Here is a 27,193-nt window from a genome sequence, read left to right as displayed (position 1 = left end):
GAAAGATGCCCTCATAAGAACAGGATATAGCGCTCGACTCATCGATCGATAGTTCTGACGTGCCACAGCGAAAAACCGCACCGACCAACTCAGAAGACAAACACGGGACACAGCGGACAGAGTACTCTTCGTCGTCCAGTACTTCCCTGGAGCAGAGAAGCTACGACATCTTCTGCGGAGCCTTCAACATGTCATCGATGAAGACGAACATCTCACCAAGGCCATCTCCATACCCCCACTTCTTTCCTTCAAACAACCGCACAACTTCAAACAGACTATTGTCCGCAGCAAACTACCCAGCCTTCAGGAGAATTTTGGGCATTTAAAATTCGCTGACCCATTCAGGTGATTATTTTTTTTTACATAGTTAAGACCCATTCAAAATTCCTGAGCCACATTTTTATTTCTAAGAGGGACCACCATGACCAATGCAGCCAAATGAACCATGAATATATCTATGTAGTAAAATGTAATCAGCTCCACTAACAATGAGGTCAGTAAGATGGCCATAATACAAAAGGATAATTAAAAATATTGCTTGATTTCAGGAGAACAGTGACCACAACACCACACAACCCTGTCATAGCAACCACTGCAAGACGTGCTGGATCATCGACACAGCTGCCATCATCTCACATGAGAACGCCATCCACCAGGTACACGGGACATACTCTTGCAACTTGGCCAATGTTGGCTACCTGATACACTGCAGGAAAGGATGTCCCGAGGCATGGTACATTGGGGAGACCATGCCGATGCTATGACAACAGATGAATGAACACCGTTCGACAATCACCAGGCAGGAGTGTTCTCTTTCTGTAGGGGAACACTTCAGAGCATTCAGTCTCTGATCTTCGGGTAAGCGTTCTCCAAGCGTTCTCCAAGGCGGCCTTCACGACACACGACAACCCAGAATCGCTGAGCAGAAATGGATAGCCAAGTTCCGCACACATGAGGACGGCCTCAACCGGGATCTTGGGTCATGTCACACTATCTGTAACCCCCACAACTTGCCTGGGCTTGCAAAGTCTCACGAACTGTCCTGGCTGGAGACAATACACATCTCTTTAACCTGTGCTTAACCCTCTCTCCACTCACATTGTCTGTACCTTTAAGACGTGATTACCTGTGAAGACTCGCATTCCAACCATTATCTTGTAAATTGACTTTGTGTCTATATATACCCTGTTTGTGAACAGAACTCCCACTCACCTGATGAAGGGGCAGTGCTCCAAAAGCTTGTGGCTTGTGCTGCCAAATGAACCTGTTGGAGTTTAACCTGGTATTGTGAGACTTCTTACTGTGCTTTCCCCTGTCCAACGGCGGCATCTCCACATCATGGCTTACAGATGCTGCCAGACCTGCTGAAATTTCCGAGCATTTTCTCTTTTGGTTTTAGATTCCCGCATCCGGGGTTATTTGCTCTTGTGCAGGCTATGGATTGGCCATGGTAAATTGTCCCTTCGTATTCCAAGATGTGTAGGTTAGGGAGATGAGTGGGGTAAATACGTGGGGCTATGAGGATAGGGCCTGGGTGGGACTGTTGTCAGAGATTCAGTGCAGGCTCAATGGGCCAAATGGCCTCCTTCTGCACTGTAGGCATTCTATGATTCTATGAATACTGACAGTTTGGCTGAGTAGCAGATTTTTTTTTCTTCATATTCATTCTTGGGATTTGAGCATTGCTGGCAAAGCCAGCGTTTGTTGTCCATCCTTAATTGACTTGAGCTGAGAGTAGCTGAGAGATGGATCTCACACGTAGGCCAGACACCCCCAGATGGGGGTGGGGCCTGGGTGGGATTGTGGTCGGTGCAGACTCGATGGGCCGAATGGCCTCTTTCTGTACTGTAGGGTTTCTATGATTTCTATGAGTACTAACAACAATCAATGATAGTTTCATGGTCACCATGACTGAGCCTAGCTTTCACTTCCAGATTTACCAACTGAATTGATCAATCAAATTAAATCAAATTCCACCAGCTGCTATGATGGGATTTGAATCAACATTGCCTGAGCATTAATCTAGTCCAGTGACATTGCCACTACCTCCCCTTAGATACAATGTAGCAAAGTGTGAAATTATTCACTTTACTGGGAAAAAATAAATATTAAATAGTTTCTGAATGATGACAGACTGGAAAATGGGACAAACTTGATTGTCTTTGTACATGATTCAGGAAAGTTAACATACAGGTGCAGATTGCAATTGGAAAATCAAATAGTCATTTAGCTCTTGTAACAAATGCATTGGAATATAGAATCATAGAATCCTTACAGTGCAGAAGGAGGCCATTTGGCCCACTGAGCTGCAATGACAACAATTCCACCTAGGCCCTATCCCCACAACCCCACATATTTACCCTACTAGTCTCCCTGACACTAAGGAACAAATTAGCATGGCCAATCAACCTAACCTGCAGATCTTTGGACTGTGGGAGGAAACCAGAGCACCCGGAGGAAACCCACGCAGACATGGGAGAATGTGCAAACTCCACACAGATAGTTACCCAGGCTGGAATTAAGCCTGTGTCCCTGATGCTGTGAGGCAGCAGTCCTAACCATTGTACCACTGTGCAGAGGTCATACCACAATTATGCATTGATTGGTGAGACCACACCAGGAATACCGTGTGAAATTTTAGTCTCCATATCTATGGAGAATATGTTTGCTGAACAGGAGGTACTATTCAGTTTCACTAAACCTGCTGCTGGGATGAGGGATCATTCCTTCAAGGAAAGATTGAATAATCTATGCCCATATTCCCTTCAGTTTAGAAGAACAAGAGATAGTCTAATGAAACATTAAATTCTTCAGAGATTTGACAAGGTAGACGCTGTTTTTTCCCCCATTGGCTGGGGAATCTGCAACACAGGGCAAAGACTCAGACTAAGCAATTTAGGGCTGAGATGGGAAGAAATTTTTATGATTGCTACAAAACACCTGAATCCTATCTGGATTATTGGCATCCATCAGAGAAGGCAATGTATCAGATTACTTTGCCAAGCGAGAGTAATGGAAGGAGCTGTGATTCCGGAGTTGGGAGAAAGAGATGAAGCAACTGAATGAGGAAGTGACTGATGATCCTCAGAGTGAGGCGTGTAAGGAGGTGAACTTCCTCCCTTGTGGAGAAACACTGGGGGCGATTCTCCCATAAGTGCTGAATTGGCGGGAAAACTGTACTAGATTGCGACTGTTCTGACAGTCCAGCTTCTCACCTGAATCTCCGCACTCTGTGCAATGCAGAGAGCCCAGTTGTGAATACCATTAAACGCTCAGGGGGCGGGGCCAAAGAGCCTGAAATCAGTGGGATGAGCAGGAACCCGCGCATGCGCACATCGCTGGGAGATCGCGGAAAAGACCTCCCAGCATCCAGATCACTGCCATCCAACCCCCACACACATCGCTGGCCTCATCACTGGCCCCCATAACCCCCCTCACACATTGTTGGCCTCATCGCAGGGGCTCCCACAACACCCCCACCACACACATCGCTGGCCTCATTGCTGGCCATTACAAACCCACCCTCGCCCCACACACAGACATGGCTGCCCGCTCACCTCATGCCCCCATGGATCCGGATAATGCAAGCCCTCCATTCCTTGAACATACTGTCCTCACTGCTGCCCTGCAAAGAACTAGCGTTATGCTGACATGCACATCCCCACCTTTTGATCATTCCCTCTCATGAATGGGAGCCTTGAGTATTGCACCCCCCCCCCCTCGCCCCCACTGCCCCCCCCGCCCCGGGCACAGCAGCTAATCGATTAAGAGCCCTGAATATTGCACCCCCCTGGACACAGCAGCCTATTGAATGGCAGCCAATCATCCCTGAGGAATGAATGACACTCAACTGAATGCAGCCTTCAAAATCTCTCACGAGTATTTGTTGGTAAAGAGCCCTTGATTGGCTACACTCACTGCACCTGCACTCCCCTAATAAGCCAGAGCTGTATATAAGCTGCAGGAATGGACACACTGCCAGTCACGCCACAAAGATGGCTGCTCGTAAACCGGCTCCCAAATTTTCGGAGGCCGACCAGAAGCACCTGCTCGATGCCGTGGAGGAGAAGCGTCATCGTCTGTTCCCTGGCCAGGGCCCTAACCCAAGGGGTGCATCTGCCACGGCATTGTGGGAGGAGGTGGCAGAAGTGGTGAATGGCAGGAGCCTGACACCGCACTCTGGCGGGCAGTGCCGCAAAAAAATGACGACCTTCTGCGAGCAGCAAGGGTGAGGGAGCATCCCTCTTGGAACCCCGCACATGCTTGGCATGGATCTCCATCCCTGCTTAGACACCTGAAGGGCATGCAACAAGTGACCCTTCCCCCAGGAACAGAATCTAACCCCTTCCCCTCACCCCTCAACGAGCACCGTTCAATGGTGACCACTTTCCCCAAAACTATCAGCACAACACCCGAGGCACAGGCACGCATAGCGCATCATGCACTGCAATATCTTAATGCTTGCTATCCACCTTATGTTCCCACAGGAAAAGAAAAGAGACGACACAGACTGGTGGTGATGTGCCTGACCTGCGGCAGCTGAGTAGCATGGAGGAGCGTGTCATGGAGCTGGCAGGGGGTGATGGGCCATCCCGAATGGTCACCAACAGCCAGGTCGGCGTACAGCATGCAAGTGAGTAGAAGTGCAGCCTCAACCTTGGTCCTCCTCCAAGTAAGTGCGATGCTGCATGGAACGTTTTGCCTCTCTCCTCCTAATGTGTGTTATTTTTTCCAGCTCTGGATCCAGAGGAACCCGGCCCTTCGGGTGTTACCGCCGTCCCCGCTGCTCTGGAGCAAACTGCCCACGACCCGCTGGGTGACACCTCGGAGGGAAGCACTGAGGAATCCTCCGAGGACGGCACCACTAAACCGTCACTGGCATGTATCACACAACCTACCAATACAGAGACAATCACCACAGTGGGTACCTTTAGTGTTAAGGGTTCTGGGTCACGATCTGGTGAACACATCACAGCCGCTGATGCACATCGGGTGGAGGCGGGCATATCCGAGGGCTCGGGCACATGGAGGTCTGCCGGAGGCCAGGATTCAGCTGTCCCCAGCCAGCTGCTGGACCTCTGGGTTTGTTCCTCCCAAGGCTGGTAGAAATGCATCAGGAAATCTTGGGAGTTGTGGAAAGGCTGCCAGCAACCAGGCTGCATCTGCAAGACTGTTTAGGGGAGTCAAACAGAATGCTGTTGCAGGAGGTGGTGCCGACACAGCGTGAGACCCAGGCCAACACTGCAAGGGTGGCGACTGCAGTGGAAAGTCTGGCTCAGGGGTCTGTCCTCATGCGTGAGAGGATCCAGGCCATCCTGGAGACACTACGGGCCACAGGCGAGTGTGTTTCCAGCATCCAGCAGGCATAGCTGGCCATGGCTGGGACTCTCGTTGGCATTCTGGAGACTCAGCAGGCCGTGGCTGTGAGCCTCGACAACTTAGCCCAGACTCAGAGGACTACTATGCTGAGGGGCTCCAGAGCCTGGCTTGCTCACAGAATACTGCAGCGGAGGGACTCCAGAACTTGGCAGAGTCTCAGAGGGCCAGGACCGAGGGATCACACATCATGGGGCAGACGCATCTCGGCCTCCAGGACTGGCAGAGCTTCTGGAGCACAGTCCAGCTACCCTGGCATCCCATGGAGTGCCCCCAGGGCCTCTGGGCACCCCAAGGGAGGAGGAAGGGCTTGAGACCATGCCGGGGTCTTCCATCCAGGAGATCCCGGATGTCCAGAGACCTTCCGATTCCCCCCTTCCTTACACCCGGGCATCTCAGGGCCAGCGAGATGAACAGGGTGGCACTGAAACAGTACCATCCACAAGTCAGCCAGGGCCTTCCAGGTCCCGACCACTCAGGGGATGTCCACCAAGGGCATAACAAGCAACGGGGCTGGACACCTCCACCTCCGATGTGCACCCTGGGGTAACACTTAGAAGAAGCAGTCGACAGCAAAAAGTTAGAAAGTTGTAGTTCACTAGAGGGCACGGGTGAAGGTCACCATTAGTCAGGGTTTGGTACTCATTTATGTTAAGAGTACAATAACTAGACATCACGCTGTGACTAATGTGTCTCTGATTCTCTTCCCCCCCTCCCCACAGCTCAGTGTTCCCGACTCCCAGACATAGAGGTGCTGTATGTTGAGCCTTGCAGATTCAGCCCATGTTTCCGAGTGCCTGCCCTACCTCCCACAACATCCACCAGACCCTTGGTGCAAGTGCGCACCCCCACCCCGGCCAAAAATCATGTGTCCCCAACCCTTACAGCTACGTGAGCCAGGGTGGCAATGTGCATTCGGAATACAGGTAGGAGTCAGATTTGGATTGCAAGGAGCTGGGTCCCAGTGTGCATAACAGTAAGTCGTCATCATCCTCCAGCTTTCAAACAAGACTCGCAACCATTGCAAGTCCAGGCACATTAATAGGGTCAGATGTTTCTGGGGGAAAGGATGGTGGGATGACAGGAGCAGGGGAAGGATGATGTGGTGGTTTGAGAGCCCAGATTGATTTGGAGGGGGAATAGCGGTTGTAATTGCTCCTGGGGTATGGTGGATGTGTGTTGGTTGCACCCCCCTTGCTACACAGCATTAGCTAGGTGAAGCGGGCTGCAATCAAGGCATCCCTCGCTGCCCTTCCTTGCCGGACACCTGCCATCGCCGCCCGCCGTCTTTCCTCCAGCTCTTCATATGGTGGGGCGCCCACCTCGCCCCCTCGCTGCTCCTTCTCCTCCTCCTCCTGCTCCAGCTGGTCTCCCCGCTGCTGGGCAATGTTGTGCAGAGCATAGCAAACGATGATGATGCGTGAAGCACGCACAGGTTCATACTAGAGGGGCCCCCCCAGAGCAGTCCAAGCAGCGGAATCGCATCTTCAGCAGGCTGATGCACCACTCAACAATGGACCTGGTGGTTGCATGGGCCTCATTGTAGGGGATCTCTGCCTTGGTCTGGGGCCTCCCCGCAGGCGTCATCGGCTATGACCTTAGCGGATAACCCTGGTCACCCAGTAGCCATCCTGGGAGCCTGGGCTGGTCTTCAAAGTAGCCCAGGGATGTCCGACTGCCGGATCACTAAGCTGTCATGGATACTCCCTGGGTGGCATGCATCGACCTGTATGATCTTGAGCCGATGGTCGCAGATGATTTGAACGTTCAGGGAGTGGAATCCCTTCTGGTTCACAAATCGCTGCGGCCCTGAATGGGGGGCCTCCTCCTCCACCCCTGCTGCCACCAATATGGCCAGCTCCAGATCCAGCAAACCGAGATCCATCTGCACAGTGGGGTTGGGAAAGAGCATAGAATGATGGATTATTATCATTGGCTGCATAGACCCAGCATCACTCCAATCCCTCACTTGGGTCTGCATCCCCAGTTGTGGGAGCTGGCAACCCCACACAATCCATGGTGCCATGCATGGCCCAATTAGTGTTGTGTGAGATTCCCACCATGACAAGTGCTGGCACAGATTATGCAGGTCAGTGTGGAGACGTGGGCAATGTGCATCCTTGAGCCATTGCTATGTGTGCAACTGCAGCATCTGTTACAGGCATATGTTGCTGGTCCATGTCACAGGGCAGGGACAGACTGCAAAGCAGCACCAGATGTGTGCCCAGTGACAGCAGATTCCATGCAGACCATGTCTGAACCTCTGCACCCGGCCTGGAGCAGCTGCTTCATCTGGAGGGAGGGTAGCGGGTGGGGGAGGAGTGGGGGCCCTCGAGGCTGCTTGCCACTGTCAGCTTCAGTGCTGTCTGGAAGGGGGGTGAGAGAGGGGTGTGGAGAGCAGGACTTCCTGACAGAACCTCACCCAGGGAGTTGTGGGGAAATGGAAGCCCCCCAACCCTTCCCCCCAGAGATGTCACTCGTCAATGGGCCAAAACCTGAAGGCAGCAGGAGGAAGGCCACTAGGCATCTCCAGAGCCTATCTGCAACATCCCCCGTGCTCCGCTAGCAGCACTTATCTCGTCACGCCAGTTCAAGGCTGCCACCGCCAAGTTGTGACTTTTAAATACCTGTTCTGATTCGCGCCAAAATTACATCGCGCCAAAGAGATGGGAGACACAGACGTGGGCGGAGATTGCCGTGTGGATTCCAATAATGTCATGCAAAAGTATGTAAACTCATGCTAAACGGTGGTCTGCCGATTTTCAGCGGGTTTCCAGCGGCTCCATTTTTCTCTGGCTGGGAGATGCGCGCAGATCGAGAAAACTCGGGGAACCCACGAAATGGCCAACACATGCATCTCCTGGCCAGACCCGCCAGAAAAGTGGTGGGCCGCAATGGGAGAATCACAGCCATTGTCACAACAGCCCGTGAATGCCTAACATAAGAGACAGGATAGAAAAAGATGATGATTCCGGTGTTGTCAATAGCATATTATTTATCAAGAGCGTTGATGTCTACATTGTCTTCAAATGTTTTTGTAAACATAATGAAGTCTAGCTGAAAACAAAAAAAAAGAGTTGTAAATCTTTGCAACACCCTGCCTCAGAGACACATATTTGCTCAGTCATTAAGTATTTTGAAGACAGGGGTGGAAAGATCTTTGAGAAATAAGGGATATTGGGATATTTCGTGAGGGTGGAGTTGAGGTAGATCAGTCCTGATCTTGTTGAATGGCTGATTCAACTCCAGCTACTCCAGCTCAAATTTCTTACCTTCTCATGTTTTGATAACACTGCATTTCATGGATTCAGCACTCAAACACGTGACAGATATATCACCAGAAATTTGCATAGAATCCAACAACAGTGCAGAAGGAGACCATTCTGCCCATTGAGCCTGCACAGACCACAATCCCACCCAGGCCCTATCCCCATAACTCCATGCATTTACCCTAGCTAGCCCCTCTGACACTAAGGGGCAATTTAGCATAGCCATTCCCCCTAACCCGCACATCATTGGTCTTTGGGAATAAACCGGAGCTCCCGGAGGAAACCCATTCAGACATGGGGAGAACGTGCAAACTCCTCACAGACAGTGACCCGAGCTGGGAATCGAACCCGGGTCCCTGGCGCTGAGAGGCAGCAATGCTAACCACTGTGCCACCATGCCACCATGCATAGCAGCCTTTGAATTCCTTAACATGCTGGAAGATGTGTACATGCAATGGAGAGTCTGTTTATTGTATTTCCATTAACCCCAATGATTGCTGCTGTCATGAATTTCACATCTGCAAAACGCTGTGCTATTAACCAACCGCAAACTGCAGGCGAGACCTCGGTGCTGTCAAAATGCTAAACAACATACTTAGTTGGCAATCAATAGTTGGCCGAAACCCAAGAAAAGACACTGACGTACCGGGAGGGATTATTTTCAACTTCGAATGCTTGTTGAATAACCCAGCTTAGCCTGGCGACCTCTCTCCAATGTGACAACGCGGGATAAATTACATGATGTTGATACGAAGCTGGAGAATTAAGAAGAGAAGAATGCCTGGATGAACATTTCGCTAGCTTCTCACCAGCCTAATAAGACCTACAAGCTGGCGACTTTCGACTCCATTCGCAAAAGCGGCCCACATATAAAATCGAATGCAGATTATTATTGGTCAGTGCGAATCCCTAAACATATCTGACTGATAGGCCGATGAGTGAATGGATTTCTAATACCCTGTGACAGTCCGTGATAATATGAACAGGCTCGAATGTCTGGTCCCAAATCAGAATGAGCGAGTCAGCCAACTCAAATCGTGTGATAGTAAACCAGAGGGTAACTCAAATCATAGAATCCCTACAGTGCAGAAGGCCATTCAGCCCATCGAGCCTGCACCGACAACAATCCCACCCAGTCCCTGTTCCCGTAACCCCACGTATTTACCCTGCCAGTCCCCATGACACTAAGGGGTAATTTATTGGCCAATCAACACATCTTTGGACTGGACTATCGTGTGATAGTAAACCAGAGGGTAATTGAAATCTGCTCTCTTTTTTTCATCTGCTATGTCCATCGTGGCCGTAGGGATAACCTCCCCAACCCAAGCAGAGGTATAATTAAATCGCATGGACCTCTGCACCTCCCCGGATATTCGGAGAATATCTAACCCGTTGTATTGTAATAGCATATTGCATTGAATGGGGGGAGAGACCGTTTCAGTACGGTTCTGGGTAACTATTTTTTAAATTCTTTTATGGGATATAGCTGTCGCTGCCCATCCCTAGTTGCCCTTGAGCTGTGCCGCGTGCCAGTTGAGAGGGGAGTTCAGAACCAACAACGTCGGTCTGGGTCCAGATCAGGTAAGAACGGCAAATTTCCTTCTCTGAAGGACATCAGTGAAGCAGATGTTTTTTTTGTTCGTGGTTACCATTACTGAGAATTGATTTTACTAACTGAATTTAAATTCCACTGGCCGTGCTGGGATTTGAACCCAGATGATTAGCCTGGGCCTCCTGGATTGCTATTCGGGTGACATTACCACTACACCACCGTCTTCCCTAAAATGATAAAATGTAGGATCCGCTAATTAATAACGCCCGGATCGTTAATGGTAACTCTTGTGCTGACTGCGCCACTCGCCGAATTTTGAATCGAGAGCACTCACTCTATTCTATTTTTGGTGCAGCTGGCAGAACTATAAATTTAACCTGCTGCCAATCCCGTTTGCATCATTAACCCATTTAAAATAAACAGATTAATGACCGAATTAAAATAGCCATGGTTGGAATTTAGCTCGAAGGCATTAACCCCTTGCACTAAAAATAGCAGAGAGGGACTTCAACTCCATTAATGGCAGCATGGTGCAGAGCTGAGTCCAGCAAGCAAGCAGAGGGACACTGAGGGGGACGCGCTGTTGTATAATTTATCTTGAGAATCTTCAGAAAACGTGAATATCTGGACACACAAAAGTCAGCATCACTGTGATTCGGGATAACTTTAAAGACACTACAGCTGATTTAAACTCGCGTGTAGCAGGATGAGGTAAAAGAGCCATAGTGCGGAGAGAAGCGCGTTGCACTTTCCCTCCCATTCACCCAGTGAACTTGGCTGCATTTTCATTATGTGCTACAGCAGGCTTGAAACTGAGCTGCGTAAAATGTGGCGACTGAAAGCTAAACATGTATAACATTCCTTCATGGGCGATTGTACCGAATGCTTAAGCTCACTTAAAATACATGAATGGGGGGAAATTAGTGAGGGCTCTTCGAGGTCGAGATGTCCTCCAGTCTGCCTGGAACCGTGTACATCTAACGCAGCGGATTCCACTCCCAACACCTGAGTCAGGTTAGGCCACCGTTATTACCCAGTGCAACAGCTAAAAAATGACCCAAAGGTTCCCCTCTTTATCAGGGTTTTGAATAGCGGATATATCAATTCTTGCCACTCGGTTCCAGCTAATCTTACAGCCCAGTGCATTTTGAGACAAGATGAATCTGGCTGGAGGAAGCAGCGAAACTTCTGCCCGTTTGCTAAACTGCCAAGCTCTTAATCTTGCCCATACCGCAGTCCCTGTACTTTGGAGCATAACAGCATGCGCCCATTGGGCTTATCCACATGTGTGTTCCCCTGGGGTTAAAATGTGTGCAGCATATGGGACAAATCAAACCTTTACTAGTGTCGATTCACATGAATCTGAGTCGGTAAGTAAGGCGACTTTACCCGCGAAAATCAGACACCAACCTTAGCCGAAAGCTTGAGGTGAGCCTTTCGTCAGTAAGATGTGTTTGCACATGTGTGTAGCGTCTGATTTTACTGCCACTTTCCTTACCACTCCCGCTTCATAGTAAGAATCAGTTCTCTAGCGAGCAAGGATTCTATAATCCTCCCCCTTCCCAAGTGCTCAATCCCATGCCTTAATTCAGTATGGTCAATGCAATTTGACCTAAGGGAGTTGACAGAACTTAGCCTATAGTTGAAGTCTATTATTGCCACCCCAGGCAATCCAGCAAAATAAATCAAAGCTCGGATGGAATCAGGGATATTCTTTTTCTGGTTTGATGGACATCAGAGCGGGGTTATATATGGCTGTATTATACGGAGCCATTAGCAAATTTATCTTGCCGCCATGGTGAATAAGAACATATTCAAAGAAATGAATTGTGTGGCCAATTATGAAATGTCATTATGCGGTGTTTGGCAGACGGTGGTTTGTAATCTGGTTTTGTAATATAGTTTGTAATAAGTCTGAAATATAGCGCATGAAATCTTTGTAACATCTGCGCATGTAAACATCTGTCCACGTAAAACTATTTCTCGGCCTCAGTCTTTCGTTGTTGTATGTGCCAGAAAAAACACAATCCGCTGTTGAATTATCTCCTTGTGTGTGGCACGTAAACCAGACGCAATCAGCAGGAAAGCCAAACTAATCAGTCAAACAGTGGCCCATGATATATGAAGCATATACCCGCTGGCAAATGTTGCTTTATAGTGACAATATAGTAGTCACAACTGGGATCGAACCCTTGACAACAGCGATATAATACCGCGCTCTAAGCGACTGTATCAACCAGTGTAACTCACTTTTTCGAGTCTATTTTCACCTTGAAAGACACGTCGTATTATTGTTGTTTTGCGAGGACTGTATAAATCTAAAAACTTTAAGTTAACTGAGACTTAACCTTTCCCATTTGACAGGCCTATTGACAACAGAAACTATTGTAACCCATAGCTCCACACAAATACACCCCCTCACAACATTTTCCTTCATCTGTCGCTTTCTCTCTGAGTCAGAGTTGCCATCACACAATTCTTACTCAGTGATAATGGGGTAACCAGGCATCCACGTGGGAAAATCAACAAACATTTAATTTGAAATGATTGGGCTACAACTACGACTGGAAATTAGTCACAAACGCCTTTGGATTCTAAATAATGGAATTAATGACAAATGCTGATAACAACTGTGGAAATTCTTAATAAATGACTGGAACACAAAGGTCTGTAAGCTAATTATTACTAATTGTGGTAATATTATTTAGTCATTTTAATTTGTAATACCTGATCAATAAATATGTGCTTTGGCATGAGGCACAGGGTTTGCTTCGTTTGAATTATAAATGATGTTTCTGGTAAATAAAATGTCATGGTTCCACGGTGTTATTGATTACGATAAATAAGAAACACACATGCGTTCAACTGCCTCTACCAGTTCCCTCAGCCGTTTGGGACAAACTTCCCCCAAAACCTCTCTGCGCCTCCAGTCCTAAACTCGTATCTTTCGTTAGATTCCATCCCATCTAGTGAAATGCACCCCCACTCCCCGACTTTATCTTGCCCAAGAAATGCATCATGAGTACCTTTGATCTTTTCCCAACCAAATTGTTGACCACAAACTTACTGGCCCCAGCACGACGCTCTCCTCAGGTACCCTTCCCTGTCCCCTTATCACCCCACTCCTCACAAACTACTTTTCCTTTCCAAAGTCCTTCAAATTCGTGCTTCTCAAAATCGTGCCATTCTTTCCCACAATTCCAAGTTCCATTCCTCCCTTCAATCAGATTTCCAGCCTGGCCACAATAATGAAACGACCTTTGTTAAAGGATAAATTACATTCTTCATTTCCTATGAGCATAATAAACTATCCCCTCCCATGATTCTCAACCTGTCCGCCTTGCAACACGACATGTCCCCCTCCAATGCCCTTGCCCCATTGTCCAGTTGGGTGGAACTGCCCTAACTTTGTTATATTCCTATTCACCCACAATCTAAAAATCGCCTGCAAAGGCCCCATAAACCTTCGAAGTCTCTGCACTCCTCCCAGTTCTGGTGCACTGTGCATCCCCGATTTTAATTGCTTCATCACTTTTCTCCGCCGTGCTTTTGTCCCAAGTTTTGAATTCCTTCCCTCAATCCCTCAACCTCTCTTTCCTCTTCTAAGAAGCTTCTAAAAAGATATATTCCTTTGAGCAAGCTTTTGGTCATCGTTCTTGATTTCTTCTATTATGCCTCGGTGTCAGGAATTGTTAAAATATGGATTCCGAATGGCTATTGTTAAAGTGCATTGGAACATTTTAAAGCATCGTTTAAATGTAAGTTAAATGCGTTTTATAAATGTAAGTGACAGTTGTTATTCGAACACTGCACGAAATGGAATCCATCTGAGTCTATGAATATGCCTCGCACCTGCTCCGCCTGGTCATCAAAGTTATTGAGTCAGTTATCTTTAGCTTATTATTTAGGACTTTATTGCTTGTGGGCACGCTTAGCAGAATTACATTTTTGCTCACGGACTCAATAGCCTTTCACAAAGGTTATTATATTCGGTGCAACTACAAGATAACCCACAAAACACATAAGCTGCCACAGAAATGGAATCCCGCCTTCAAGCTGGGTCACACTATTGTAACGTGAATGAAGGTAAACTTTAAACAGACCAAAACACTCTGGCACACTAACGGTGATGTGCATTCTCTAATCACCTGCAACTCCGCAACCCACGCCCGTGACCCTCACTGCCGTCTCGAGTCTGTTATTGCAACCCCCTTTCCGGTACAACTGATGGGCATTGTTCAGCCAACGAAGCTCTAAACTCTGGGATAAGAGGGTGGAACTCTCACCAATCAGACAAAAGATTCAATACAGGGCCCACCACTGAGGTATGAGCATAAAAACTTAGCAACAAATACATTCCTAGAGGAAATCTGAACTGTCCGAGGTGCTGTCACTCTGGTGAGACTTTAAACTGTCACTGCACAAATTATCACGTTTGATTTTTTAGCGAGGGGGCGGGCGTGGGCTGGCTGCCCGCTAATTCATTTCTGCATCTCCTACATTACAACAGGAACTATACTTTAACTTCATGGGCTATGAAACACTTTGGCATGTCTTTTTGAAGGCGGAAGGCACTATTCAAGCGCAAGTTGTTATTGATTCCTTTAAAGAGTTCCCCATCTCCGCGGCTGCTGTAAAACCCACCACTTTGACAAAGTTGATGGTTAGCTTTCCAATATTTCCTTAATTGGTCCATTTTTGTAAATTTCGCTTCTGTAACAGAACGTGGAATGTTTTAAGACCATGAGATCATAAGATATAGAAGCAAAATTAGGCCATTTGGTCCATCGAGTCTGCTCCACCATTCAATCATGGCTGATATGATTCTTATCCCAATTCTCCTGCCTTCCCCTCGTAACCCTTGAGCCCCCCCCCCCTCCTCTTATTGATCGAGGACCTATCTATTTCTGTCTTAAAGACACTCAATGACCTGGCCTCCACAGCCCTCTGTGGCAATGAGTTCCAGGTAAAGGTAATTCAGATGGCTGTAATTACCTTTGTAAGCAAAATTAAATAACCAGAGGGGATGTTAGTTTTTACATCAGAAGGAAAATAAATATACTGTCAACTTTCCTTGGACTGAGATGATTCATTCAATCTCTTGAGGGCGGTGGATTACAGGGTATCTCTAAATATGAAGAATGTCCGCATAATCCGCTGCTAATGTGAGAAGCAGGGTATGTATTGAGGGATACACCTTTCTCAATAACCTTTTACTGAGGCAGGAAGCAGCCACTGATAAGCGTCCATGATACTGGGATACAATATTCAAACTCATTAAAAGACCCATTATATAATCCCTTGGAATCTCATTCCATTGAGTCCCCACCCACTTACTGTACCTCCCCACTCAGTGGACTCTACAGCCGAGAGTGATTCTGTGGGTAAAATTCCATGTACCAAATGATCAATTTACAGTCAACATCAAGAATTTAGGAAGAGGTGGGAAATGCTAAAGATCTCAGCATCTCCACTATTGGTCAGGCTTGGGGAAAGCCCTTAGCTAATCATAGAAGGGATGGAAATATCAAAGCAGAACCCAACCCAAAAAAGCTGAAAATTTGACTTCTGACTCTTAAAAATGTAATTAGATCGAAACTTCAGAGCTACTGTTGTCGTAACGGCTGGCAGGAAAGTAGACAAATGTACATCTGGTACATAATCATATTCTCATCATAACAGCTGTATTTTAAACCTGTTAATTATTTCAGTGTAACCATTATTCAGAGGAGATATCCGCATCAATATTGCATATGGAGGAAATAACCCGTTGAGTCAAGGTTTATCCATTCAAGAGCTTACTTTGTAGGAACAACACTGACTGGTTCAGAGGACATTCAACACAATGCTGAGAATACGCATTGAGTTAAAATCTGGAGCAAGATTGTCAAATAGGGTCTTTCTTCGCCATACCCACCATGCGCCCCCAACCCATCTCCCAGAGAACAAGATCTCAGCAACATATTGTAGAATCTACAGAAGAAACACAAACAGAAACTTGTTTTTGGATTAACAGTCACAAGATGGCGAGGCACACTGGATGAAAGTGTAGCACAGACCTATGAAGATATGCTGTGAGATTTACCCTGAAAAATTGGAGTGATGAATCAAACCCACTTGTTCACAGAATTTAGGGAACACAAATGGATTGGCAAATTGTAGAAGGCAGAGAGGAGTGCAACAATGAAGAGACAGAGCGTAGCTTGTTTAAGCAGAGTACTCGAACCTTGGGGTTGGATGTGCAGAAGCTACTGAATCAATGATTGGCAAATATGCTATAGTTAAGAAATCCCACCTCTACTTTCTCAGGAGGATAAGGAAATTTGGTATGTCCTCTATGACTCTCACCAACTTTTACAAATGCACCATAGAAAGCATCCTTTCTGGTTGTATCACTGCTTGGTATAGCTCCTGTTCTGACCAAAACCCCAAAAAGAGACAAAGGAAGCCCAGTCCATCAGGCAAAACAGCCTCCCATCCATTGACTCCATCTACACTTCCGCTACCTCGGAAAAGCAGCCAGCATAATCAAAGACCCTGCAGAACTCGAACATACTCTCTTCCACCTTCTTCCATTGGGAAAAAGATACAAAAGTCTGAAATCACATACCAACCAATTCAAGAACAGATTCTTCCCTGCTGCCATCAGATTTTTGAATGGACCTACCTTATATTAAGTTGATCTTTCTCTAGCTATCTAGGACTATAACACTACATTCTGCATCCTCTCCTTTCCTTCCCTATGTACAGTATGCTTTGCCTGTATAGCGTGCAAGAAACATTACTTTTCACTGTTTACTAGTACATGTGACAATAATAAATCAAATCAAACCAAGTTGAAACTTCACCAGAATAAACACAACTGCTACATTCTCCCACCACCCTTTCAGTTTTCTTATCCAATAAGTGGGATCCACTATCCAAATAACCTCTTCATCAGTTTGGATGATGTTGAAGAGAATAAAATAGTGAACCATTATCAAGTTACAGAGCAACAGAGGACATAGAAGCAAGATTAAGCCGTGCAGCCCTTCAAACCTGCTAGGCCACTTTGCCATTTGCTTCCCCTAGCCTGTGACTCCCTTTGCCGATCAAAAATCTATCTTTACCTTATAAATTCAATGATCCAGCTTCGACTGCTTTCTGGAGGAGAGAATTCCAAACACTAATAACCCTTTGAGTGAGAAAGATTCTCTTTAGCTCCGTTTTAATGGCAGATCATTTATTCTTTAACTGTGTCTGCTTGTTCTAGTCTGCCCCACAAGTAGAACCCCCTGGTTTCTACCCAATCAAGTCCCTTCAGAATCTTAAATGTTTCCATTAGACCACCTCTTATTCTTCTAAACTCCAATGAATGCAGGCCTAACCTGTTCATCCTTTCCTCATCAGATAATTCCTTCTTCTCAGGAATCAAGTGAATGAACCTTCTCTGAACAATTTCTATTATATCCTTTCTTAAGTAGGGAGACCAAAACTGTAGGTAGTACTTCAGATATGGTCTCATCAATGCCCTGCACAATCTAGTCATGATGTGGAGATGCCGGCGTTGGACTGGGGTAAACGCAGTAAGAAGTTTAACAACACCAGGTTAAAGTCCAACAGGTTTATTTGGTAGCAAAAGCCACACAAGCTTTCGAGGCTCTAAGCCCCTTCTTCAGGTGAGTGGGAATTCTGTTCACAAACAGAACTTATAAAGACACAGACTCAATTTACATGAATAATGGTTGGAATGCGAATACTTACAACTAATCCAGTCTTTAAGAAACAAAACAATGGGAGTGGAGAGAGCATCAAGACAGGCTAAAAAGATGTGTATTGTCTCCAGACAAGACAGCCAGTGAAACTCTGCAGGTCCACGCAACTGTGGGAGTTACAAATAGTGTGACATGAACCCAATATCCCGGTTGAGGACACAGTGGACAGAGTACCCTTCGTTGTCCAGTACTTCCCCGGAGCGGAGAAGCTACGGCATCTCCTCCGGAGCCTTCAACATGTCATTGATGAAGACGAGCATCTCGCCAAGGCCATCCCCACACCCCCACTCCTTGCCTTCAAACAACCGCACAACCTCAAACAGACCATTGTCCGCAGCAAACTACCCAGCCTTCAGGAGAACAGTGACCAAGACACCACACAACCCTGCCACAGCAACCTCTGCAAGACGTGCCGGATCATCGACACAGATGCCATCATCTCACGTGAGAACACCATCCACCAGGTACACGGTACATACTCTTGCAACTCGGCCAACGTTGTCTACCTGATACGCTGCAAGAAAGGATGTCCCGAGGCATGGTACATTGGGGAAACTATGCAGACGCTGCGACAACGGATGAATGAACACCGCTCGACAATCACCAGGCAAGACTGTTCTCTTCCTGTTGGGGAGCACTTCAGCGGTCACGGGCATTCAGCCTCTGATATTCGGGTAAGCGTTCTCCAAGGCGGCCTTCGCGACACACGACAGCGCAGAGTCGCTGAGCAGAAACTGATAGCCAAGTTCCGCACACACAAGGACGGCCTCAACCGGGATATTGGGTTCATGTCACACTATTTGTAACTCCCACAGTTGCGTGGACCTGCAGAGTTTCACTGGCTGTCTTGTCTGGAGACAATACACATCTTTTTAGCCTGTCTTGATGCTCTCTCCACTCCCATTGTTTTGTTTCTTAAAGACTGGATTAGTTGTAAGTATTCGCATTCCAACCATTATTCATGTAAATTGAGTCTGTGTCTTTATAAGTTCTGTTTGTGAACAGAATTCCCACTCACCTGAAGAAGGGGCTTAGAGCCTCGAAAGCTTGTGTGGCTTTTGCTACCAAATAAACCTGTTGGACTTTAACCTGGTGTTGTTAAACTTCTTACTGCACAATCTATCCATTTTTATACTCAATTTCCATTACAATAAAGTACAACATCCATTTGCCTTCCTAAACACTTCCTGTACTGTACACTAACTTCTTGAGTTCACGTACCAGGATATCTAAATTTCTCTGTACCACATTCTGCAACCTCTCTCCATTTAAATAATGTACCATTTTTCTATTCTTCCTGTCAAAGTGGAAAAGTTTGCACTTTCCCACAATATATTCAATCTGCCAAATTCTTGCCCTCTTACATAATCTACCTATATCCCTTTGGTGACCGCTTATGTCCTCTTGACAACTTACTTTCCTACACATTTTAGTGTCAACAGCAACTATACTTTAGGTCCCTTCATCCAAGTCATTGATTAGGCTGTATGTAGTTAAGGCCCCAGCACAATTCCCTCTGACATGCCATTACTTACAGCTTGCCAACACAAAACTGCTCGATTTATTCCCCATTCTCTGCTTCATGTCAGCTGACCAATTCTCTGAAGATGCTGATATGTTACCCGCTAACCATGAACTCTTATTGTATGGTACCTTTTCATGCGACACTTTATCAAATTCATTTTGGAAATCAAAGACTCCACATCTACAGATTACCCTTTATCCACATTGCTTGTTATTTCCTCAAAAATACCTAATAAATTAGATGGGCATGATTTTCTTTCACAAGCCTATGTTGACTCTGCCTGATCAAATCATGATTTTCCAAGTATCCTGCTATAACCTCCTTAATGATCGATTCTAGCAATTTCCCTATGACAGATGTTAAGCCAACAGGTCTGTAGTTTCCTGCTTTCTGTCTCCCTTTTTCTTGTATAAAGGTTCTACATTAGCTTTTTTCCAAAGCACCGAGATGCTTCCAGAATCTAAGGGGTTTTGGAAGATTATAACGAATACATCTGCTACATCTGCAGCCACTTCCTTTTCACTGTAGGATGCAGACCATCTGGTCCTGGGGACTTGTTAGTCTTTAGGTATAATAATTTTCTCATGACCTTCTCCCTTGTCATCATCATTGTTTTAATTTATTCCCTCTTGCTGACCTCTTGATTTTGAACCATCTTTGGGAAGTTTTCTAAACCTTCTGCAGTGCAGACAAACACAAAATACCTGTCTAATGTCTCTGCCATTTCCTTGCTCTCCATGATCAATTCTCAGATCCAATCTCTAGAGGACTATCACTAGCTTTATCTCTTTGCCTATTTAAATTCTTGCAATAACTCTTGCAATCTATTTTTCCTGCTCCCTGGCTGGTTATGGGATGCACTGCTCTAAGAAATTGTCCCTAAAACACTCCATGAATTAATTTTCAAGGCTATTTTTGCCAACCTAATTCACCCAATCTACATGTGGGTTAAAGTCACCCATTAATATTGCAGTGCCTTACTTGCTTGCCTCATTTATTTCTTCCTATATGCCCTGCCCAAACATACCTACTGTTAAGGGGGCATATTAATTATTCCCAAAAATGAACTCTTACTTTTATTATTTCTTATTTCTACGCAAACTGATTCTACATTGTACCCTTTCAAGCTAAGGTCATCTCTCACTACTGCCTAATGACATCCTTACACTCAAGAGGCTCAACACCATCCAAGACAAAGCAGCCTGCTTGACTGACATCCCACCCACTACCTCCAACATCCACTCCCTCCGCTACCGATACACAGTGACATCCAGGTTTATCGTTCACAAGATGCACTACAGCAACTTCCAAACCTGGAAACTCTACCACCTAGAAGAACATGGGAACAACACCACTTTCAAGTTCCCCTCCAAACCACACACCATCCTGACTTGCCTCAGCTCATCCAAGTCATAGAATCATAGAACATACAGTGCAAAAGGAGGCCATTCAGCCCATCGAGTCTGCACCAACCACAATCCCACCCATAACCCCATGCATTTACCCGACCTAGCCCCCCCTGACACTAAAGAGCAATTTTAGCATGGCCAATCCACCTAACCCACCCATCTTTGGACTGTGGGAGGAAACCAAAGCACCCAGAGGAAACCCACGCAGACACGGGGAGAATGTGCAAACTCCACACAGCCACTGACCCAAGCCGGGAATCGAACCCGGGTCCCTGAAGCTGTGAGACAGCAGTGCTAACCACTGTGCCACCGTGCTGCCCTGTTTTGAATTATGCCACTATCATCCTCACAGCTCACAATACTTAAAAGTTTTCTCTAGCATGTGCAGATTTTGAAACTGTAACCTACATGTGCAAGTTGAGGTAATTAATATAGATTGGAAAAAGCAGTGGTCCTAATATTAACCTTTGAATTATCTACTCTCATCAAAAGAACATGTTCACCACCACCCTGTTTTCTGTCAATCAACCAAATTTATATTCATCTACCTCTGACCCTTTTATTCTATGGACTTTAGCTTTGCTTACGCACCTGTTATGAGGCACTTCATAAAATGGTATTTTGTACATGTACACCAACTGCACCATCCTCATCAACATTTTCTGTCATCTCATCAAAACTTGCCAAGTTCGCTAAACATGATTTGCCTTTAACAAATTCTTGTTGTCTTTCCTTAGTTAATCCACATTTGTTCGAGTAACTGTTAATGTTGTCCATCTTTATCATTTCTAAATATTGTCCACCACTGAGGTTAAATTAGCTGACTACGTTGGTGGGTTTATCCTTAAATCCTTTTTTTAAAAATGGTATGACATTAACAATTGTCCAGTCCTCTGGCAGCAGCACTGTATCTCAACATAATTTGAAGATTATGGCCAGCGCTTTTGCAATTTCTATCCTTGCTTTCCCCTGGCATCCTCAGATGCACCTGCTCTAGCCCTGTTGACTTATCAACTTTAAGTACAGACAGCCTTTCTAACACCTTCTTGCCATCAATGTTTAGCTCATCCAGTGCCTCAAACACATCCTCTTTCACAATGACTTGGGAAACATCTTCTTCCTTTGTAGAGATGGATGCAAAGTATTTATTTAGTAATGACAACTCTAACCAGCCAATAACACTTAATGCACATGTCGTTGCCAGGACACAAGCAGTGGCCTTGAGTTCCCACATTGAACAGGATGGGCATTTCATGAGACTGTGGTGTCCTACCATGTCTCTATTTATTAAACTATTAACTGACTGAACAGTAATAAACTTCTAGCTTAAATAAGTAACAAGATGATTAATGTTTCTTTGTGAACTTCAAGAATCTATCTCCAAAATCCCAAATATAGAATGCTAGCTTATGACTTTCACGTCCAGTGGATGAAAAGATTGATCAAGAAAGTTACTGGGTGTAATTTTACAGTAAGGGTATGTGTTACCGTCCAAAATGGTCACTGGTGCACTTGTTAGGCAGATAATTTTCCTACATCAGCATTATAGACAAATCGGCAAGTAATCTTCGTTTTTCTGCACTGTGACAACAACAACTTATAATTGTATGAGGCCACAGCTGGAGTACTGTGTGCAGTTCTGATCACCACATTGTAGGAAGGATGTGATTCGACTGGAGGGGTAGCTGAGGACAGTCACCAGGATGTTGGCTGGGATGGAGCATTTAAGTTATTAGATGGACTTGAATTGTTTTGTTGGAGCAGAGAAGGCCGAGGGGTGACCTGATCGAGGTGTACAAGATTAAGAGGGGCATGGACAGGGTGGATAGGGAGCAGCTGTTCCCCTTAGTTGAAGGGTCAATCACAAGGGGACACAAGTTCAAGGTGAGGGGCAGGACATGGGATTAGATAGGTAGGTTAGGTGTTTCTCTCATATTGGTGCTGACTCGAGGGCCGAAGGGCCTCTTCTGCCCTGTGTGATTTGGTGATATGGATTATCTTCAACATAATAAAACTTTCCTTGCAGTTCCAAAGGACATTATAAAACAAATTATGGAATGAAGTCACATAAGGAGATATGAGAGCGGATGGTTGAATACGTCGCCAAAGAATTATGTTCTAAAGCATGTCTCGAATGAGGAAGGCAAGGTAAAAAGGCAAGAAGATTAGGCAGTTGAACACACAGTCACCGATGGTGGAGGGCTTAAAATTGGAGATGCATAAGCAGACAGAATTAGAGGAATTTGGATGTCTCAGCGTGTTGTGTTGCTGGAGGAGATTACAGAGATAGGGAGGGGCGTTTCCATGGAGACGGTTGAAAGCAAGGATGAGCAGTTAGTTCACTTAACTAGGCATCACGAAGAGCAGTGAGAACAGGAGAGATAGATTAAGCGGATGTTATATTAAGTAGGGCATGGCCAGCAGAGTTTCAAACGACATCAAGTTTATGAAACATTGAACTTAGGGGCTGGCAAGGTGTTGGAATAGTCAAGTTTGTGGCAAAAAATGCATGAATGAGGGGTTCAGAAGTAGATGAGCTGAGGCTGGGGGGCAATGTTACAGAGATGGAAATAGACAGACTTAGTGATTGCGTTGATATGTGTTTGCAAGCTCATCTCGGGGTCAAAGGTGACACTAGGAGTGTGAATAATCAGGTTCAGCCAGTGAGAGCGACAGAGTTGGTGACTAGGGATTAGAGATTGTTGTGAGAGCAGAAGACAATGTTTAGTTTATCTATTTTTTAGTGTCACAAGTAGGCTTACATTGCAATGAAGTTACCGTGAAAATCCCCTTGTCGCCACATTCTGGCGCCTGAATTTAGCATGCCCAATGCATCTAACCAGCATGTCGTTTGGACCGTGGGAGGAAATCAGAGCACCCAGAGGAAAGCCACACAGACACAGGGAGAATGTACAGACTCCGCACAGACAGTGACCCAAGCTGGGAATCAAACACAGGTCCCTAGCACTGTGGGACCGCAGTGCAAACCACTGTGCCACCATACCACCCGGTTTCACTGTTCCTAATATTTAGTTTTAATAAATATCTGCTCATCAATTGCTGGAAGTCAGACAAGCAGTCTAACTATTTCAAGACAATAGGGAGTGGTTTCCCCACCCACTGAAAAGGAATCTATAATTCAAACCTTCAATCAAGTTAAAGACACATATATTTCTGCAGTAGATAATTCAATGATAAGAAAAGTTCCACAGATAATTGAAAGTTCAACTTTGGGTGGAAAATCAATGGGGTCTTTGGAGAAACTAAAACTGATTCAAATGCTCTATGTATCCCAGCGGTATTCCACTAACCAATGTGTTATTACAGATTCCTTTGAAACAAACACAAATAAAATGTAATGTGGTATGATGGACAGTTAGAATTTTAAGTCATTTTACGAAAACATCGATCTATGGTTCTCTTGTCCATTGGTGCTTTTAACAGAATCTGCAACTTTTTGAAAATAGATAATAGTTAATTCTCTTCCACTCATTTTTGGTATCTCTTTATTATACAATTCTGTTACTCGTAATTTTTCAATATATATACTTATTCTCTCTCTGACATTTTTAGCAGTCCCACCTGTATATCCTTTGGGCCCTCTTATTCATATTTTGCTTTTGCCACTTAGGGGATTTTCATAGTAAACTTTAAACTTGTCCATTTAATTCCCCTTCTTTTGGGCACTCTGGATGTAATTTTAAATCTGTGCGTAAGTGGATTTTGAGTGAATTAAAATCTTACCCTTTGTTTCTTCGTTAGCCACATTTGACTCATCTGAGGCCCCTTAATTGTCTTTTCCCTGCCTTTGATGCTGCCATTGCAGCCTCTGGCTCTCGATTTTCTCCCTCTATATCTTCCATTACTATTTCTACCTCTCCCTTTTGATGCCTCTTGTTCCCTTTATGGACCCTATTCTTCTCCTTTTAATCCCTTTGAGTCTCCTTTTGCTGCTCCTGATTTCTGCTTTTTCTGTCTCTGATTCTCCTCTTTGAACCTTTGTTTCTTCTTTTGTTTTTTCTGTTTGTCTGCTTAATATATCTTCTCCTTTTGCTGCTTCTAACTCTCTTTCTGCTGCCCCTGATTCTCTTTATGGCTTTTGCTTTGCTGCTTCTGAATTTATTTTTCCTGCCTCTCATCTCTCTGATTCTAATTTTGCTGCTTCTAAATTTTGTTTCCTGCCTCTTGAATGTCCTTTTGAATCCTCCTATTCAGATTTTGCACTATTGTTTTTGTTTCTTTTCTGATTCTTCTTTTCAAGTCCTTGTTTTTCCTCTTCTGCTGTTAATTATCTTCTTTACAAGCCTCTTTTTTTAACCCTTTTTTGGACCTCTAATTCTCCAATTGAACATCCTGATTGCCTTTTGAATCTTTCAATTTATCTTTTACAAATCCTCATTCTCCTTGTGTTGCTACTTTACTGTCATTGGACCCTCTAATTTTCCTTTAGGATCCTTAGATTTTCACTCTTTGTCCCTTTAGTTCTCCCTTTGATCTCGGGTGCGATTTTACAGTTTTGGGATGAGCGAGGCTATTAAATCCCTCCCACTAAGTCTGTCTATTTCCATCTCTGTAACCTTGCCCATCCACCACCGCCCCCACCCTCCCAGCTTCAGCTCATCTTCTCCTGAACCCCTCATCCATGCATTTGTTGTCACAAACTTGGCTATTCCAACACCCTCCCAGCCAGCCACCTAAGTTCTATGCTTCATAAACGTGATGTCATTTGAAACTCTGGCTTCTCTCTTATCTCGCTCAGTCACATTGAAGTATACGACTTTATCTTCAGTTCTGAGCAACCTAGAAATCTAATTGTTTGTAATGGTATTTACTCCATGAATAAAGGCTCAGTCAGCAGGGTGACACAGTGGTTAGCACTGCTGCCTCACAGCGTCAGGGACCTGGGTACAATTCCATCCTTGAGTGACTATCTGTGTGGAGTTTGCATGTTCTCCCCATGTCTGTGTGGGTTTCCTCCCACAATCCAAGGATGTGCAGGTTAGGTGGACAGGCCATGGTAAATTGTCCCTTAATGTCCAAAGATGTCTGGGTTTGGAGAATTAGCAGGGTAAATACATGGGGCGATGGGAATAGAGCCCAGGTAAAATGTTCTGTCGGAGAGTTGGTGCAGATGTGATGGGCCAAATGGCCTCCTTCTGCACTGTAGGGATTTTATGAAACTCAATATTTCATTACCCAGCCAGCAGCTTTAGCTCAGCACTTAACCATTATTCTCATTGTATACCTAATAATCTGGTTTCTTCCAGATAATGTAACATGACCGCACTACAAATAAGACTCTTCAGCTACCTCTTGTAAAATTAATCTTATTTATCCATAAATAGAGTATTTTTAGTTAAAAAATATATTTCTTCTGATAATAAAATGTATAATTTCCAACTAATGCTTACGCTTTAATGGGAAAAATTGCAGAGACTGTAAATCTAAGTACCACTTATCTTTATTCGGTTTCAAGGCTGCCAGCAAATTCCAAGGTTCTTTTTATAAATAATTATCTTCATAAATAACTGTAACTATAACTGTGTGAAAAGATTGCCCCTCTGGACCCTTTTGTACCTCTCTCCTCTCACCTTAAACCTATGCCCTCTCGTTTTAGACTCCCCTATCTTTGGGAAAAGATGTTGATTATCTAGCTGATCTATGCCCCTCATTATTTTACAGACCTCTACAAGATCAGCCCTCAGTCTTCGACACTCCAGAGAAAAAAGTCCCAGTCTATCCAACCTCTCCTTATAACTCAAACCATCAAGTCCAGTACCATCGTAATAAATCTCTCCTGCACTCTTTCTAGTTTAATAATATCCTTTCTATAATAGGGTGACCAGAACTGTACACACTATTTCAAGTCTGGCGTTACCAATGTCTTGTACAACTTCAACAAGACGTCCCAACTCCTGTATTCAATGTTCTGACAAATGAAACCAAGCATGTTGAATGCCTTCTTCACCACTCTTAATTATGTTAATTAAGCACAATGCGCATTCTGCCGTGAGTCTTAACCGAGACATTATACAATCTTAAAACAAAGTAAACTCGAAGCTGTTAAGATGCAGAGGAACAGAATCAAATGCAAAAGATTTACTTGTTATTGGGGAGTGAGCCATACATTGGCAAATGGCAGATACTTTCAATGAGCATATTGTTGGACATGTTAATAGAAGACGTGTTATTGTTTTTAGGGAATATCACTGAAAGAGAGAAAAAAGATCTTGGCGTTATTGTACACAGATCACTCATGATCAAAATAGGAAATGTATAACAAAGTATTTGGTTATATCAATTGAACC

General features: G+C 45.1%; 1 protein-coding gene and 1 long non-coding RNA gene across 11 annotated transcripts in view; one reads left to right on the top strand and one right to left on the bottom strand.

The window, feature by feature from the left end:
• Positions 1-14,461, bottom strand: part of LOC144507004 (uncharacterized) — a 56,846-nt gene extending 42,385 nt beyond the window's left edge. For 3 of the 5 annotated variants that reach the window (XR_013500001.1, XR_013499999.1, XR_013500000.1), the window contains exons 1-2: positions 11,608-11,745; positions 9,292-9,400 (exon numbers count right to left, since the gene is read on the bottom strand). This is a non-coding gene — a long non-coding RNA (uncharacterized LOC144507004). Of the gene's footprint in view, positions 1-9,291; positions 9,401-11,607; positions 11,746-12,447; positions 12,650-14,345 lie in introns of those variants that run through there. The other 2 variants (XR_013500003.1, XR_013500002.1) reach the window with 2 other exon arrangements.
• LOC144507003 (EEF1A lysine methyltransferase 3-like) overlaps positions 9,394-27,193 on the top strand; it is a 28,338-nt gene continuing 10,538 nt past the window's right edge. The window contains exon 1 of one of the 6 annotated variants that reach the window (XM_078233525.1): positions 9,394-10,226. Coding sequence is in view for 2 of the 6 variants with exons in the window: in XM_078233522.1 (XP_078089648.1) it covers positions 12,847-12,863 (17 nt within the window). In the remaining 4 variants the exon portion in view is untranslated. Of the gene's footprint in view, positions 10,227-10,696; positions 11,212-12,723; positions 12,864-27,193 lie in introns of those variants that run through there. The other 5 variants (XM_078233526.1, XM_078233527.1, XM_078233523.1 and 2 more) reach the window with 5 other exon arrangements.

The sequence above is a fragment of the Mustelus asterias genome, chromosome 18 (genome assembly GCF_964213995.1).
Source record: "Mustelus asterias chromosome 18, sMusAst1.hap1.1, whole genome shotgun sequence".
Taxonomy (NCBI): domain Eukaryota; kingdom Metazoa; phylum Chordata; class Chondrichthyes; order Carcharhiniformes; family Triakidae; genus Mustelus; species Mustelus asterias.
The sequence above is the reverse complement of the archived record's forward strand: the minus strand, read 5'-3'. Positions and strand labels throughout refer to the sequence as shown.